This window comes from Podarcis tiliguerta (assembly GCF_965153285.1).
Source record: "Podarcis tiliguerta genome assembly, chromosome: 5".
NCBI classification, from domain to species: Eukaryota; Metazoa; Chordata; class Lepidosauria; order Squamata; family Lacertidae; genus Podarcis; species Podarcis tiliguerta.
In genome coordinates this window covers 40,590,298-40,608,005 of record NC_139538.1, presented here as the reverse complement: position 1 = coordinate 40,608,005, position 17,708 = coordinate 40,590,298, and the positions used below count along the sequence as shown (strand labels likewise).

At 42.2% G+C, this 17,708-nt stretch overlaps 1 protein-coding gene across 2 annotated transcripts; it reads left to right on the top strand.

Moving 5' to 3' along the window:
* Nucleotides 1-291: 291 nt before the first annotated feature.
* Nucleotides 292-16,935, top strand: TCTN3 (tectonic family member 3). Of its 2 annotated transcripts, XM_083441061.1 has the most exons (14): nt 293-518; nt 692-833; nt 2,218-2,339; nt 3,175-3,305; nt 4,159-4,267; nt 5,057-5,175; nt 5,824-5,859; nt 6,162-6,236; nt 6,345-6,470; nt 8,230-8,325; nt 9,608-9,705; nt 9,997-10,162; nt 11,189-11,314; nt 13,876-16,935. In XM_083441061.1, the coding sequence occupies exons 1-14, from the start codon at nt 326-328 to the stop codon at nt 14,101-14,103; spliced, it is 1,767 nt and encodes a 588-aa protein (XP_083297187.1). In that variant the 5' UTR covers nt 293-325; the 3' UTR covers nt 14,104-16,935. The 2 variants fall into 2 exon arrangements, with proteins under 2 accessions (XP_083297188.1, XP_083297187.1); XM_083441062.1 differs by lacking the exons at nt 6,162-6,236; nt 6,345-6,470 and having other exon boundaries at nt 292-518.
* Nucleotides 16,936-17,708: the final 773 nt, after the last annotated feature.

The following is a 17,708-nucleotide window of genomic DNA, read 5'->3' as shown; positions in this document are numbered from 1 at the left end:
TAAGGGAAACAAATCGGCTATTTTTTAATATTTGCAAAAAACTTTTAAAAAACATCTTTTCATAGGTTATCCCTGAGCTAGAGAATGAATTGCTGTCTGGTGCTAATTTCGTTTGTTGCTGCCTTTTGTTTGCTGTTTCCTAATCACAGCTACAGTAAAATTCGGCAAACCAATACCGTATCTACAAACTTCGGAGACTGCGCTTTCACTCCTCTCACTTCCTACTTCTATACACAGAAGCGGCTGAGACTAACGTACTTCTTTTGCGCCTATACGTCATGAACGTGCGACTGCCGTTTCTTAGCAACGGGGCGATGCGTCCGTTATGGCCGCCGCACAGCCGATGCTCTCGTTGCTGCTCCTGTTGTCGGTCGTGGCGTCGGGGAAGGCAAAGCCCCGGGATGCAAACAGCACTCTGGAAGCAGAGGAAGCGCCCACGAATGAGACGAGCCCCAGTGAGGCGCCCATCAGTGAGGCGGCCGAAGTCGACAGGAAAGAGAGACTCGAACCCAGAGCTGGTGAGGGAGGGAGAGGCTGAGGGTGGTCCGGGGCATCGGGTGCCCTAAAGGCAATATGTGAATAACCCTCCGCCCCGCCCACCCCGTTTAGGCGATGCTTTACCGAGACCATTTATCAGTTCACAGCCTCTCCTTACCGCCTTCAGTTCTAACTCTTTCTCTGTCCCTCACAGGTGCTTCTTCGTCCATCTGCCCCTGTGATCTGCACCCAGGCTTCTGCGACCTCAACTGCTGCTGTGATTCAAGCTGTGGCTCAGATTGTAGCACCGGGGGGCCTGAATGTCCCTTCTCTTTTTGTCTTCCAGGCAGCACCAGGTGAAATGCATGGGCACAATTTTGTCTCCACAGTGTGTTAAGACATGGGGTGGCCTGGGATCTGAGTAAGTCTGCTAGCTTCATTCAGCCAGGGTGCTTGGTGGTGGCAGTGGTCAGATCCATGAGTACCGTTTGGGTGGATAGGAGAGTTGCACACCTATGCTGGAGAATGCTGACAGGAGCAATAAACACATTAGTGAAAGAGTAAGAATGTAAGTTTTAGTATGTTCTGCCCTGAAGGTCTCTAAGTGTTGTCTAAGAAAAAGGCATGAGTATGTCCAACTGGTTTGTAGACAACTTGCAAGCAGAGTTACAGGGAAAGGTTAAGTGAGAGTACCCCTTTATCTTGTGTCCTATAAAGATGTGGGAAGGGGAAAGGCATCTTTTTCTGAGCTTTTCTTTTACAAATGTTGAGGGCAGGCTAGTTGTTTAGAAGTAAAGCACATTGTTGCATGTTTCAAATTGAAGCCATGGTCTCTCTGGATAACAAAATCTCAGGTAGCTGGACTAGGAAAGACCTCTGCATAAGTGTTGAAGTTCCATCACCATTCAAGATAGATATTATTTGTCAATGATGGTAGCACCCAGCTCACTTGGTCAACAGAGTACAGGATTGCTTATAGTTGCCTATAAGCAACTGCCAGTCAAATTCCAAGTCTCATGCCTGACAGCTTCAGCCAGTCACCCTGCTTGACCTCCCAAGCAGTGGCGGAGCTTCATGCTCTGGCACCGGGGGGGCGGAGAGCAGGCAGGGGCGGGGCTGGCGCGTGTCCCAGGGGCATGGCACGCCGCCTGTAGGGGCGGGGAATGCATCCTGGGGGCATGACACCCAGTGTGGGTGGGTTGGCAGTCGCAATGGCACCCCACTGGGATCGCTCTGCCAGGGGCGGGGCGCTCCCCCTGCACTCCTCTTCCTCCGCCAGTGCTCCCAAGCACTTCAAACCAGTAGCATAGATCAAATGATTGGGGGGGGGGGGGAGGCAAACTGTGAGTGTGTCCAGAAACTACTATTGCTTAAAAATCTAATTAGGCAGTTCATTTTAAAGGAATTATTTTTAAAAGGGTGGGGGGGGGGAGAGCAAGTATGCACAATCACAACAAAAATAAAATACTAAAGCAAAATAATGGTCTAACTAATCCTATACTAGGCAAACTTAACATAGTAAAATTTACCCTTATGGTGCCTTCTGATGTTGATAGCCTCTCAAGTTGGTTACATGATGGATGACAAATGCAGGGACCATATCAATATGCACAGTGTCTTATATTCGGGTGGTTTTGAGTGACAGATTGCTAGGTCACCCAATCACAGAATAGGCAAGTGCTTCAGAAAATATATTATTGAGTTGTGGTGTGCTTTTGTGTGCTTTTGTTTTCTTATTAGGGCTGTGAGTCAGGTGTGCTTGGAAAAATCCACAGTTTTCCAGAATAACACCCCTTACCGTACTGATGTCCTTCCTGGTCCTGGTGGATGTGTATTGCTGTTCTGTGTGGAGCTAAATGATCGTAAGTTTAGATCAGTATCTAGGTTGCTATTCTTTTTGGTCAAGGTTCTTCTCTGAAGCTGCTTTTAAAAATAGAAGTTCAGATTGTACTTGCTAATTTGCATTTATACAGGGCAGATAATGAACTGTTCATTTATATATACCGTATTTTTCGCTCTCTAACACGCACCTGACCGTAACACGCATGTAGTTTTTATAACACGCACCTGACCGTAACACGCACAGGCATTTCCCCTTACTTTCTAGGAGCAAAAAAGTGCGTGTTTTGAAGCAAAAATTACAGTATTTTCCTTTTAGAGCAAGGAAAGAGGTTTGCTTCATAGAAGCTGGTGACATCCTGTTGCCAACTCTACCCACTTTGTTTCTGAACTGTCTACAATTCCCTTACTAATATCAAAGTTGCAATTTTGTATGCTCTTTGATGTTCCACAGAGTGTGACACAAGGTGCTGTCTTCATTTATCTACTCCCCAAGAGCCTTTTGCATGATTTTTTCATTATTCTGAGCAGAGCTCCCCAGTGTTTATGCATTGTATACCCAGTTCATTGCGTAAAAGGGAGCATCCTGTAGTAGCAGAGCAAGAAAATATTGTACTAGGATAATAAAACCTCTAATCCTGACATCTGTTGAGATTGCAGTCATTCAGTATTTTTGTGCCCTCTAACAGAGAGTGGAGGAAAAAAAACTAACAAGCACCAAGTCCTATAGCTTGCCTTGAAAAATTCTTCCCTCTAGAAGGAGTTCAGAATTGCAAAGGGGAATGAAATTTCATTTTAACACTGTGATGTTTCGGTTGCACATATCCCCTCTCCCCCCCCCCCCCATTCTACATATAGCAAAGCTGAACTATTTACAGCAGCCACAGGTGGTTACAAAAGTCAACTTTCCAGCACTTTCAGCGCAATATGGAGGGTCTTCTTTCAACTTGCCTGATCAAGTTCTGTCATCACCATCTGCCTTTTACCGGGTGAGTTAGCCTCTAGTTATCAAGGATTTTCTCTTGAGGTTTTCGTGGTGAGAAGGCTGCTTCTAGAAAATCTAGGCAGAATATCTAGACAGAAGAGGTCAGGGTTAAGTTTTCCCTTTAATCTCCATACTTCCTCTATGGGTGCAGCCTTCCTAGTAACTTACAATAAGGTTCCAGGCTCAATTCTCAGCATATCTGGTTAGGGCTGGGAGAGGCTCCTTTCTGAAACTGTCTACGTAGACAATACTGAACTAGCTGGACCAGTTGTCTCATTCAGTATAAGGCAGCTTCCTGTGTTCCTGAGTTTACAGTCGTACCTTGGGTTATGAACTTAATTTGTTCCAGAGGTCCGTTCTTAACCCGAAACTGTTCTTAACCTGAGGTACCACTTTAACTAATGGGGCCTCCCACTGCCGCTGCACAATTTCTGTTCTCATCCTGGGGCAAAGTTCACAACTACTTCCGGGTTAGTGGAGTTTGTAACCCAAAGCGTTTGTAACTCAAGGTACCACTGTATTTAAATACTCATCCTCATGCAGTAGGATAGATGATTATGGGCCTCTCTTGTGTGTGCTTTGCTCCGAGTGATTCCTTTTCAGCTCTGGGTGGTATTATTTCGGGTAGTTTTTAATGTTTCATTTTGTTATTATATGTGTTGTAAGTGGCTCAGAGTGGCTGGGACAACCCAGCCAGATGGATAGGGTATAAATAATAAAATAATTCTTCTTCAACTAAGCTTTACTCAGAGTAGACCTACTGGCATTAATCAACATAACTAAGTTAGGTTCATTCATTTCAGTGGGTATACTCTGAATGAAACTTAGTTGAATAGCACCTTCTGTTTTCATTTCAGGTGGGAGATCCTATACAGACTTACTTTGCTGCATCATCTGTATTAAGTATACTCAAACAACCAGTGGGCATTGGAACCAGCCAACTTTGCATTGATGAGAATCCTGCTGGTGAGCATGGGAACTTCAGCAAAGTCCTGACATCTGTTAGTTGAGCTCCACAAACTTCGTTGGAGTTTAATGCCGAGTAATTGTTTTTAGCAGCTAATGAGTTTTTTGGCTTCCCGCTGTACAATGGCAAATATAAAGGAGTTCCTCTCTTTTTTGCTGCCTGACAAGTGGGGTGGTGGTGGTAGAGAGGGAGTTAACAATAGAGTGCACAGTGCATAACAACATTTTTGTTTCAACCTGTGATATGATCTGCTTTCCAACACAATATGCAACTTAATATTTTGAAAGAGCCTTTCAGTGTTGCCAGCAGCATTTAAAATACTTATCTCTCCTGTGGTAAAGAAGCAGGTAATACAGTCTAAGATGGGCAAGATGGGTTCCAGAGGCAGTGACTAAAGGGTCAAAGTCTGGCAGCATTATCCCAGACAGTGGGTCAAACCAGGCTACAGCAAAAGTGTAGCTAGTTGAGGTCTTCTTTGCTGAGGCAAGTTGCTCTGGACTGAGTTGCTGATGAACAGGTTAGGCTAGGGCTTTATAGGTCTCAGTGTACAGGAATTTGTGCTTGTGATCCACTGACTGAGTACTTAACTAGGCTTGGCCCTACAACCCAGGCAATGCCTTGGAAGTATAGTGCTCAGTCTGTCAGACTTGCAGTTAATACAGTGTGTTGGTGGCACAGCCAGGTAATAAGATGTTGGAGCCTGGCTGTTGGGAGTTCTGAATTTAAGACATACACACAGCATAGCACACTACAGGTTGGATTGCCCAGTTGACTTGTTAATTACTTAGGTTTCCTGGAGAGCAAAAACACCAGCTGCATTCGGATCCTTACTGACTTAACAAGCAGCTGCACCACTGACCCTGCACTGGATGCAGCTTCATACTATCGTGGCTTCAGTGTGCTGAAGGTAACTCTTTTTATTTTGCTATTTGATATAGTATTGGTTATCTTTCCTAGTTCAAGTATGTTTCCACATTGCCTAAGCACATTTGAGTCTTCTGCTTCCTTGCCAAGTGAAGAATAGGTTTTAAAATATTTCTTTTTATTGTCGAATACCTTGAAATATTGGGGAAACAATTGATATTACTGTTGGCCAACCGTAGGCATAAAGAGTATTTGGGGCCTACAAATTAAGAGATTTTTCCTAAATAATGTCTAGCAAAAATAAGAACCCCCACCTTAAAAAAAAGCAACTGGAAACAAAAGCAAAACAATGGGATTTACAAGAAAGAGGTTTATTGATCCAACACATTTTTAACTCTACTTCAGGGAAATTCAGATGTGCTACCTTTTTTATTTCTTATGGTAAAAAATAGATGAGGTAGCACATCTGAATTTTGAATTACTGTTCTCTGAATTTCCCTGAAGAAGAACCAGCAGAGTTCAAAATTTATTGGATCAATAAACCTTTTTCTTGCCTATTCCTAAATAATGCCTCATCCCCAATAGATAAAAGAACACTGCAAAGAAGACAAGACTGTAAGATTGGGATCAAAGGTTTGTAAATCATGATATTGTGCAGACACTAAAGTATAGCTGGCTTTTCATTTTTCAGGTCCCAGTCAACATGACTATTTTCCAACCCATACAGGTGAGATTTTAGTTTGTTTTTGCCTAGTGATAATTTTGAAACATAGTCTAGAAAATGGACTGGGAATTGTGGATCTAGCTATACACAAAGAAATGAGTGTTGTAAAGATGTTAGTTTATTTGTATATGGTCTCAAGGGAATGCTTAAGTTTTCCACTGCAAGTAGCAGAATAGTTGTGAGGATTATTTTTTGTGAAGTGGGTTGGAAGTTTCGAATGCCTCTAGTCTAAGATGACTGTGGATAGATTATGTGGGTGAAGATAAATATGATATGAGAACTGAAAATATCTTTCGTGTCTCCAGGTCAACATCACCCCTGTTTCAGAGCCTGCATCTCCTTCACTAAGTGGTAGCACGTGCCACAATGTTGTTTCTGAGGTATCATTAGTTCTTCAAGTGCTGTCCTCATTAATAGAAGTGTGGGGAGGTGACCTGAGGCCTAAGTTCATACCTTGTCTCTCTCTGACATGTATGTCATACTTTTAGGTGAGCTATGAGGTGGAGTTCAATGGGATTCATGGAATTCAGAAAGTGTCTGTTCAATTCAAAGTTGCCAGTATATCTGGAAATCCAAGAGCCACACTGCAGCAGCGCTTTTCTCTTCATTTTGGGGTTAGTGTTTGTTCTTATATGCATTCTTGGACTGTGGGGAAAAGGGTTGGGCTGGGGCCCTTGTGTGCAACTGGATCCTTTGCTGTGTTATGAGCTCAATGAGAATGGAACCCAGAGTTAGTATTCTACTGTCTTGGGCCTCAATGGTGGTGCTGTTGTGGAAGTGAGATGGCTACTCTGAAACACAAAACGGGCTTGCAAGTGTGGCTCCATATTTATTTCTTGGTCGTATGTGATCAAAGAAAGGATTGAGTTTGTGTTGCAAAACAATTGTGATGGCATAGAAGTCTAGGTTCTTCTCAAGGCTGTCAAAGTCTCAGGCTGCTGCACTGAAGAAGCATTTTCTAGGTCTGACAGTAAGTTGGAGAAGTCTCCATCCTGTTTATCAAAGTGATGCAAATTAATTTTGGAGTTAGGGAAAGGAAGCTATCAGTGCTTTGAAATGGCACGCCAAACATTTCTAAATGGAGATAGACCTTGCATGCATTGAAAGGGGAAGGGTACAATGTTTTGGAAACTTCTTTTGTCTAGTTGGTTAACACCAGCAGTTCTAAGAAGATTCTGAGTTTTTAGTATTTAATTTGTACAGAATCTGTGCACTTCGTCTAGTACACTTTTAGCTTTGCCTGTAATCTTAGATTCTGATCAGCTCTTACACAAGCTGTCATGATGGAGTGGTAAACAGACTAGAAAGTATTTAAATTGTGTTTTTTTTCTCCTTCCATCTGCTAAATTTGTCTCTCACTTTGTGTACCTGTGAAGCAATCACATAAACAATAGAATAAAGCAGATGAATAGGCAACCGATTGCTTACAATGGTATTAGTCTCATAAACTCACTTCCTGTAATACCAGTTATTTGTGTATACTGGTAAAAAAAATTGCTATGTCTGCCTGGTGACTTATTTTGGAGAGTGGAGTGCCGTGGTAGATATGCCCATAGTCTGAGTCCATGCGACTGATAAGAGTCACAAAGACAGTACAGAGGAGATAGGAGTATGAATTTCTGGGCAAACTATGCTCTTCTTTTTCCCTCTGCATCAAACACAAACTAATCATCCTCGTTCTTTGCCTTTCCTTGCCACTTTTTCTCTTCTGCCTATGTCAGTAATTCTCCACTTGCTTAGAGAATGAAAGATGTGCCACAGATGCTGACTTCGCTTACTTATTCCTTGTCTAAAAGACATGTAGCCTTTCTATAAATCACACACACATATAAAAGGAAATAATGCTGCAAGTTGCTCATCTATTAACTTTGATGTAATCATGACTAAAGCAGAACATGATGGCAACATAATTTCTTCTCTTGCTTTTCACTAGGGAAGAGGCTTCTTGCAAATCTCTGCAAAACTGCTTCCACTGTTGTCCTGCAAATTGCTGCTTACATTTATAACACCACATGGGAGCAGCTGCATCATGCAAGGATTCCTGCCTGGTGTATTAGCCAGTCTTCTTTTTTATTTCCATTTCATTCACATGTCTGACAGTGCCCCAAGATTATCTATATTCCATCACTGTGGTGTTGGGTCAGTGGATTCATGTATGGTACTCCAATGCATTATTATAGGATTTTAGTATGTGTAATGACAAAACAAGGCCCCCTTCGTCTGGCATGAGTGGGCTCAGCTCCCACTTCTTTGGCATGTCAGTCCTAACCATTAGGCCAGGTTTGAATTTTGTCCCTTACAAATTATTGTATTTCAAAGTATGTACAGATGATGGTATAATAAGGTTGATGTAATTTATTTTGTCTCTTGCAGAGCAGGAGCCCTTCTCTCACCAAACAGAGAAGTGGGAACCCTGGATATATTATAGGAGCACCACTGATAGTTCTGTATAATGGCACCCAGCAGCATGTATCCTTTCTGGCACTGTGTTTGATCTAGTATCAGGAGTGTAGCCTGATACCAGGAGTGTACCCTTAGGTCTTAGATGATTGTAGAGCTGTATAGAGGATTTTGACCTCACCCACTGTTCTTCATATCACTGCATATACAGTGGTGCCTCACAAGACTAAAAGAATCCGTTCCGCGAGTCTCTTCGTCTTGCGGTTTTTTTCGTCTTGCGAAGCAAGCCCATTAGCGGCTTAGTGGATTAGCGCTATTAGCGGCTTAGCGGCTTAGTGGATCAGCTGTTAAGCGGCTTAGTGGCTTGGGAAAGGGGGGGGGGAGGAAAAAAACCCCGCAGGAACTCGCAAGACATTTTCATCTTGCAAAGCAAGCCCATGGCAAATTTGTTTTGCGAAGCACCTCCAAAACGGAAAACCCTTTCGTCTAGCGGGTTTTCCATCTTGCGAGGCATTCGTCTTGCGGGGCACCACTGTATTAATACGTATGTGAATGCCCTGTGAGAACCAAGGCCCAGAATTAATGCTCTTGGTATTAGTAACCACCTCGCACTTTTAACTACAAATGAGAGCATCCTGCAGAGCTATCTGCAATGTATTACTTGATCCGCTGGCCTCAGATTTTCTTAAAAAGCTGTAGGCTGATGTGATAATGTGTATATGCAATTATATACTTCTTTGTTTATTCCTGCACTTGGCTTTTCAATTGTTTTCAGGTCTGTGCAACATCCTTTTGTTTCTAAGTTTTTGGATCCAATAGAAAGAACATGTGGATGAGCCCAGCTGTTCAGTTAAGATGTTGCCATGAGCCAATTATGGGTTCTAAACAGCCTGTGAATGGTTCTTGGAGATGAGGTGGTATTTTATATGTCCCACTATAATACCCAAGACAGAGCAACTGAGAATGCATTCTCTTTGCTGTTCATGTGCTGCATTTAATCAGCCCCACAACTGGGGGGAAAATATTTTTATTTGGAGAATTGGCAAAAGTGTTGAGGTGTTCGTGTTTGGCTGCCTTTTCATCATTTAGGCTAAAGTAGTAATCATTTAGCATTTTATTAAATTAAAACCATTTGTCTTAAAATATTTCAGATTATTTATCAGTAGTTGATATTCTCCAAACCTGAGAATGAGTTAAAATGTAAACAAATGATTGTGTACATATGTACACACCATATTGGAGTTGTGTACACATGTACACACTTGGAGTTGCTTTCTGTCCACAAGACCGAAGACAGTTTCTCTGGTTTCCGTTGTATTCTAGTTTAGTTTCCTGACACCTCTCTCCTCAGATAACCATTTTACAGAATCAAGTTGATGGTCAATGCTCAGCAACTGAAAGGTATAAAGTACAGTTTAGAGAGAATGTGAGGACAAGTTGCCAGTTCAGGTAATATTCCTCATATTCTCTTGAATGTTTACACTCTTTGTACAGACTTGTATAGACAGCCAAATTTTGTAACTCAGAGCTGACTGCTCACTGCTTAGCACATAAACTAAGGAACTTGGCAAGGGATAATTTTAACTTCTCACCAAATGTACCTCCATTGAAGAACTGATTTAGACATGTTCCAGTTCAGTCATTCCTGAGAAGTAATGTAAAGGTAATGTGTTTCTGAATGGTAGTTAAGTTTCACTGACATGAGACCAATGGCTGCTCCCTGTTTTGTCTGATTTCCAGTGTACCCTTCAAGCTGGAGGAAGCAAACTGTAGCCATTTCCAAGAGACGCTATACCAAGCCTTCGAGGGAGCATACAACTTAGGTGGTTTGGCCATAACTGGCAATGCTGACCCAAGCCGTCCAGGAGAGCGGACCAACATCTTCACCCAGGGGTGCAAAATACAGGTAATATGCAGAGAGACAGAGTAGCTAGCTTTGTATCTGACATCCTATTGTAAGCTTTTCCATAGCACCTGAAGGATGAAAGGGCAACCAACTACCCTATAGAAGAAACTTCCCTCTAACCGTGTCAAGCTGGAGCACATTGTGTTTTGCCAAGACCAGTGGCACATTCACAGGTCCCTACTGTATTCACATGGAACTTCCTTCAGCTGGGTCATAAGTCTTTTGTCTCCTTTTGTTCCTCCCAATGAAAGGAGAGGTAGCTGTAGAAACATCATGTTCTGCATCCCCATGCAATTCTGACTACCTCTGAGATGTCACTCTTTTCATAAGAACACAAAAGAGCCTGTTAGATCAGGACAGTGGCCCATCTAGTCCAGCATCCTGTTCTTACAGTGGCCAATCAGATAATAATAATAATAATAATAATAATAATAATAATAATAATAATAATAATAATTTATATCCTGCCCTCCCCATCCGAAGCTGGGCTCAGAGCAGCTAACAACAATAAAAGTAACACAGCATTCTAAAATCAATTCATTCTAAAATCAATTCAAAATCAAATTAATGGCAACCATTGGGCTAGAGTTCTGTGAGGATTACCAAAGGAGGGGGTCAGACTGTGCCTTGGCTAAAGGCCTGGTGGAACAGCTCTGTCTTGCAGGCCCTGTGGAAAGATGTCCTGCAGGGTCCTAGTCTCCTGTGACAGAGCGTTCCACCAGATTGGGGCCACAGCCGAGAAAGCCCTGGCTTTGGTTGAGGCCAGCCTAACCTCCCTGTCGCCCAGGACCTCCAAGATGTTTTTGTTTGAAGACCGCAAGGTCCTCCGTGGGACATGCAAGCAGGATTCCAGCACAAGGGCTGGAACTGTGGAGGCAGAGTAGAGCCATCATGTTTTGCTCCGTATTTGAACTCAAATTTAGCAGTAATTCGGAGCCTTCCCCTTTGCACTGCTGATTACTCAGCAGGAATACAGCTCTTTGAGAGTACACTTATTTAATTTAGAATTTCCCCTTTTCTTTCTAGGAGGGGCATTGTATGGTTCCCATTTCCCTGAAGATCCAAGTGATATGGGCCCACTTAGGCCTCCTGTCTAATCCGCAAGCTCAAATATTGGGAGCACGATACCATTATCTCTGCAAATCTCTGAAGGTCTGTCACAAATAATGTCTTAGGGCTGTTTTCTGTTTCTTTGGACCATTTCAGATGTAATGCAAAGTATATGAGCTATAGTGAGTTCGCACATTTGACCTTTTTTGTGCACCAGAGAAGATTGAAAGCTACATTCAGTTTTAAACTAACCAGAGCTCACTGTTGCATCTTAACTCGGTGAATTCTGGTTTGTTTAAATTCTGAGTAGTTCAAACAAGCTAGGATCGAAAAGTGGTTTATTATCCTGATTTGTTCACTACCTAGCGTTTGAACCTACCAGAGTTGCCCTATTTCAGGAACTTGCTTAGTTAAAAACTAGAAGCAGATGCTTCCTATAATCTTCTCTGACACAAGCCAGAGGAGAAAGGGGAGCCCAAGACTTAATGTTGTTTGTACACATAAGGCCAGGGGCCAGATCTTCCTCTCCCTCCCCACTCTGCAGGCCAACTTTGACAATTGGGCAGGACCACCTAAAGCAAGAGGGTGACCAAGCAGGATTGAATACCCCATGCATCAACTTCTGCTTTGGGTAGTTCAGTCCTGCTTTCTGCAGGGATCAGCTTTACTAGTAGCTCATAGAATTGTAGAGTTGGGACCACAAGGTTCATCTAGTCCAGGGGTAGTGAGCCTTTTTATACCTACCGCCCACTAATGCGTCTTTCTTGGTGGTAAAATGTCCTTACCGCCCACCAGTGCTCAATGGAAGGAGGATTCAGCTTGTGCCCTAGAACCTCCTACCGTAAGGTTACCAGACATCCCTGATTCCCGGGGACAGTCCCCAGATTTACAAATCAGTCCCCTGACAAAATCCATCTACTTAGTAGGAAGTTGAAATGTGTCCCGGGATTCATTGAAAAAAATCTGGTAACCTTACACTACCACCCATCTAGAATCCTGAAACTCCCACTAGTGGGCGGTAGGGACCCGGTTGACAACCCCTGATCTAGTCCAACTCTCTGCAGTGTAGGAATCCTGCCCAACATGGGGCTCAGACTCACAGCCCTGAGATTAAGAGTCTCATCCTCTACTGACTGACCTGTCAGATGTTTGGGGGGAAGTGAACTGGTGGGCTGAATGAGGAGGCCTGGTGGGTCACATTTGGCCTGCAGGCTGGAGGTTCCCCACCCCTCACTGAACCATAAGTTTAGCAATAAATCTGAACCAGCCCAATGAATTACAGTGGTACCTTGGTTCTCAAACATAATCCGTTCCAGAAGTCTGTTCCAAAACCAAAGCATTCCAAAACCAAGGCGCGCTTTCCCATTGAAAGTAATGCAAAGCAGATTAATCCATTCCAGACTTTTTAAAACAACTCCTAAAGCAGCAATTTAACATTAATTTGACTATCTAACAAGACCATTGATCCATAAAATGAAAGCAACAATCAACGTACTGTACTATAAAATAAATAAGACAGTATTGTAGATGATAAAAATTAAAATTATTTTTCTTTTCTTTCCTGCACTGATGATAGTCATTGTTTGAATGAGGGACTTTTATCCATTTCTGTAGTCACACAATCAGTCAGTCAGTAGCTGAACTGGGTTCCACACAGCCACAAAAACAAATTAACTGGAAAAGCCTCAAAAACAAAAATGCAAAAATGTAAAAAGAAGAGTCCCAAACTGAATCTGTTCCGGAAGTCTGTTTGACTTCCGAAATGTTCGAAAACCAAGGTGCAGCTTCTGATTGGTGCAGGCGCCCCAGAAACAATAGCCGACAGCCGCATCGGATGTTTGGCTTCCGAAAAACGTTCGAAAACCAGAACACTTACTTCTGGGTTTTTGACGTTTGGGAACCAAGGCGTTTGAGAACTAAGGTACCACTATATTTCACTATTACTTATTAACTGTCTTCCAAGGTAAAGTAAAAATGATTGTAACAAATAAGAACTCATACTATTTAACCAGAATTTTAGGAGATCAGTGAAGAAGCCTGCTCCTGTCCACTAGAGTGTGAGGGAAGAAGTATAGGAGTTGTATAGGATTAATCTGCTACATTGACAGAGAGAGTTGCAAGACAAGAGACTAGTTCTCTGTGTAGTGCAATACCAGCTATTGCCACTGTGGAGCTCATAAGGGAAGCCAGGTGTAGCCTCCAGCTCCTGTCCACAGCCAAAAGGAGGAGGCTAAACAAGTGACAGAATAATTTTAATAGCTGTGTGTCAGGAGGTCCAGTGGGTGGGGGGATGGTCTCTAGGCTCCATGTTCTTCACTTCTATGCCTGTTCGTGCATCACAAAGAACAGGTTTGCAGCTGTCAGTGGTAAGGTGAAAGGGGAGCTGGTGGTGGGAAATAATAGCTATAGAAATGGATATCACTTTTCTTTTCAGTTCCATTTGCTGTAGAGTAGTCCCAGTCTCCTATTTTGAGAGACAGCAAGGACAAACATGTCATGTCGCAAGCCCAAGACAAATGTCTCAGGCTTCCCTTTCATGTTCAGGGAACAGCTCTGAATTACAATGGACTAGTGTAAGAGGCCTATGGAGCAATTTGCTGTGAGGTAGGAACCAAGCAAGGCTCTCTATACATTCTAAAATGATAGTTTTGTTTTTCTTCCAGTCCATTGGCAACATGGTGAACATGTTGCCTTTGACAACCACAGTTGCCTTCACGGATGCTACGAAATGGCCAGAGCCACCCCGCGGTCAGCCCAGAGCCTATTGGAAGCTTCCATTTGATTTCTTCTTCCCTTTTAAAATGGCATTGAGTGGAGCTGTGAGCAGCTCAGGCAGCCTACCTGGTACTCTGCTGGTGACATTAACATTTTGTAAATTACTTGTCTCATGAACGTCTTTTTTTATAAGAAGAACAAGATCTGCAAGAGCCATATTGGCATTGCTTGTATTACATAGCATTGCTTGCTATGAAGTGACTGAATCAGAATGGATGCCCTCTAGGGGGAAAGTGTGTTTAAGAAACAGTCTCCTCCTAGTGGAGGGTATAGAGTGGAAACTCTGCGTCACATGACTGCGATGTTTGTAGTCAAGTCTAGGAACCTCTGTACATCACTATCTGGACTTGTGGTGACCTGTTGAAAACTTACCAGCCCATGGTGAGCTGATCAAATGCACATACTACACATGAATTTGGTATTCATGAGGGTAAGTGCTAACAGTTGTGCCATACGTGACTTGCCATGCCTCTTCATGGATGTCTTTCTTTACTCCACAAGACCTGTGGCCATCAATCTAGTGAAGAAAGAGTTGGGACCCAAAGTGACATGGGCACTCTTCCTCCTCATTCTGAAGCTTTTGAGCCTCTTCTATGCAGCCCCTTACGTTCCCCAAAACCCTTGCCAGTGTGGAAGTGCTTGAGGACGATCTCAGGCTGCGTTAGATCTCAGTCAAGGAAAAAGCTCTCAGTCACAAACTCTGACGTATTATTTCTTGAAGAAAACACTAGAAGTAGAAAGTTCTATAGCTTTCAGTCTGCTTTCCCTTGTCTGTTGTTAGGGGGAAACTTGGGACACTTGATAACGCACAACTTTGTAAATGAAACTATTTTATCTTTATGGATTGTCATTAAAAACTAGTATCATTCCTCTTTTCATGATAAAACAATCACGCCTTTCATGACTCACCTTGATAATACCTGTCTCTTACCTTTATACTAACTATGGCTGGCTTTCCTAGAGGAGTCAAATTGGGACACAATTACTGAAAAAGAAATCTCTCCACAATCGCAGAGGATACAAAGCTGCACTGATGCTAAATGTCCTTTTATGTTATAGAACTTATGCACACTTGTTTATTAACTATGGGAGCTTGGGAAGTGGGCTTTAATTTTAGGAGTGTTGCAACTTATGTCCTACTGAAGAGTTCTTCCCTAATATATTGCACTTTAACCAACAGCCTTAATAAACAAAGCCAGTGTATAAAAAAATTAAGTATTTTGTGGGGGGATCTTGTTATAATTACTCTGCCTGCATCTGATGTGGGACAAGTATAATTTCTGTTCTGCTTTATTGCTTCACAGCAATATGGGGCTGTTTAACAGATTTCAGTAATGATACCTTTCATGTCCAAGTAATTGGTGTAGGCCTGTTCTAACATAGTTGCTTTTTAGCATTTCCCTGCAATACAATAGAACTATAGCTTCTTCCAGAATCTGGAAAAATGTATAATACCTATTTGTTATCAAATAACAGTAATCTCTTTTCTTTTTTAAAACACCCTGTTAGTGCAATTTTTATACATTTCTGCTCAGAAGTAAGTCCCATGAAGTTCAATGGTTCTTACTCTCAGGGTCAATAGCTGTAAAATTAAAGCCTAAATAAAGGATGCCTATGAGAGGTAGAGGGACCCATTGCTATGGGATAATGTATTGCGTTTACAGTATACATCTCAAATCTTCTAATTTCAGGTGGCCGTCTACTTTTGTAGCCCTTATGAGACAGTAAAAGCTTAGTAAGAGGGATTGTTAATGGGGAATGGAGCAAAATGACATACTATATCTTTATAATATGTCTCATACCAAAGAATCCAGCTATCTCAACTTTTGTTGCTCAAAATATGTCCACTAAGATCAGTTGAAGAGTGACCTTCAAGCCTATGGTTTCAGAGTTGCCTTGAATCTTGAGGTAGGCAGAAAGTGACCTTACCCTGTCAACTCTAAAATAAGGACACTTTAGGAAAAATTAGCCTCAAAGTCCAAGTAGGAGGACTAGTAATTTACAGCTTTCCAGTTGGAGTGTGATATGAAATCACATGTGATAATGCCTTGGCCCAGTTCCTTGCTTGTCCGTCCTCATGTCACCTGGGGCTCTGGCAAAAAATGAGCACTGTGAAAATGTGTTTCTTGGGCTACTTGTGTGGGTGGCAAGAAATTATAGGTTTTGTCCCCCAAGACTGAGAGGAGATACAGCAATCTTCAATTATCTAAAGGGCTATAACATGGAAGATGGAGCAAGCTTATTTTCTCCTGCTCTGGAGCATACTTTGGTTCAGAGAATGGCTGAAGAGTATATGATGCTAAGTGGGGCTCACTTGGAGGCAAGGTTCTCTGAAAGACTTGTGTAAGCTGCTCTGAGCTTCCCAAAAGAAAGATGAAGATACTGTAAATAAAAATTTCAGCATTGGATAATATTAAGGAATGAAGAATGATTTCCTTCAAAGATTTAACAAACTTTGTTCTAACAAAGTGGGAACATGAGATTGACAATTCTTAAGTCAGATGAAATTTATGCTGGAGGAGTATTTTTAAAAAGTTTAAAAAGGAAAAATCTGATATTTACACTATTTTAAGTTTTTAAAAAACTATTACATTTCTTGGCGGATAAAAAGTATAGGACAAACTCAATTTTTATTATGAACCTTTAGATATCTGTCTTTGCTTGGTGTTGGAAATCTCCCATCTGTACCTGTACCAACCATAGCAAACTGGCTGGTAACTGTCTTAGGTACTGCATACATGGGTGGGGAAAATGAATAACTGTTAGCTACAGAGAGCCAGTTTTGCAGAAATAGAAATGTGTGTGTGTGTGATTGGAACTGGATTCTGGATTTAGGCTGACTTGACCAATTGGTGCTGATGTGAATGACTTGTTTGTTTCTTACTTTGTGTCTTTTGTAAACATTGTATTTGATTTAAATAAAAAAGAACACTATACCCTTTCCACTGCAGCCACCTTATGTGTGATTCCACTTATTTTTCTTTTAAAAGCAGGCTAATTTCAATTCTGTGGGCAGTCTATTTCATAAATAACTTCAGTGCAGGTGGGGTTTCTGTGGGTGAGATGTTCTTTGTAGGAGCAGATTCCTCCCCCGTGTTTTTCTCCCTTATCAAAAGGTAGTTTCTAGTAGGAGGGTGTCAGTGTCCCCCTATTTAGCATGAAGTCACACCACTGGGCAGACCCGTATTTGCACGGTGAGAGGTAGATGCTTAAAGAACGTTCACACTCCTACAAAAGTCTCATAAAGCTCTGTCTTGGCAAACCATAAGAACCCATTCTGTCTCCTTAATTCACTTTTAGCAGTCATTGGCACATATATTCCTAGAAGTGGCCTTTAAGGAACATGTGGTGTACTTTCTTGACCATGTTTAGTCAGAAGTGAGAGAATGCCTACAAGTGACTGTGCTTAGGATTGCAGCCCTGGCTATATCCCGTTCCATGCATCTTAGTTTTATGGTTTGTGTTTTAGAGGCTTGGCTGCACAGCACCCATATCTGAGTTCTGATTGTAAGGAGCACATGATTCCTGTGTGAGTCCCAGCTGTATAGTGCATTTTGCCCGTCTGGGCTTTGGCTTCACAGAGCATGCAATAACAAAGTCCAGCTTTGTTGACTTTAGGTGTTTAAGCATGAGGCCAACTCCCTAATGGATAACTCTTAGGAACAAGCTGTTTCCTGACCTGCCCCTCAGTGTCTCCAGAAAGAAGCCTGGACTCTTTTGT

Excerpts from the sequence above, each read along its gene's own strand:
- TCTN3 (XM_083441061.1), top strand. The coding sequence starts at position 326 with ATGGCCGCCGCACAGCCGATGCTCTCGTTGCTGCTCCTGTTGTCGGTC. Across the intron at positions 5,860-6,161 it reads CTATTTTCCAACCCATACAG|GTCAACATCACCCCTGTTTC; the intron begins GTGAGATTTTAG and ends TCGTGTCTCCAG. Across the intron at positions 6,237-6,344 it reads GCCACAATGTTGTTTCTGAG|GTGAGCTATGAGGTGGAGTT; the intron begins GTATCATTAGTT and ends TCATACTTTTAG.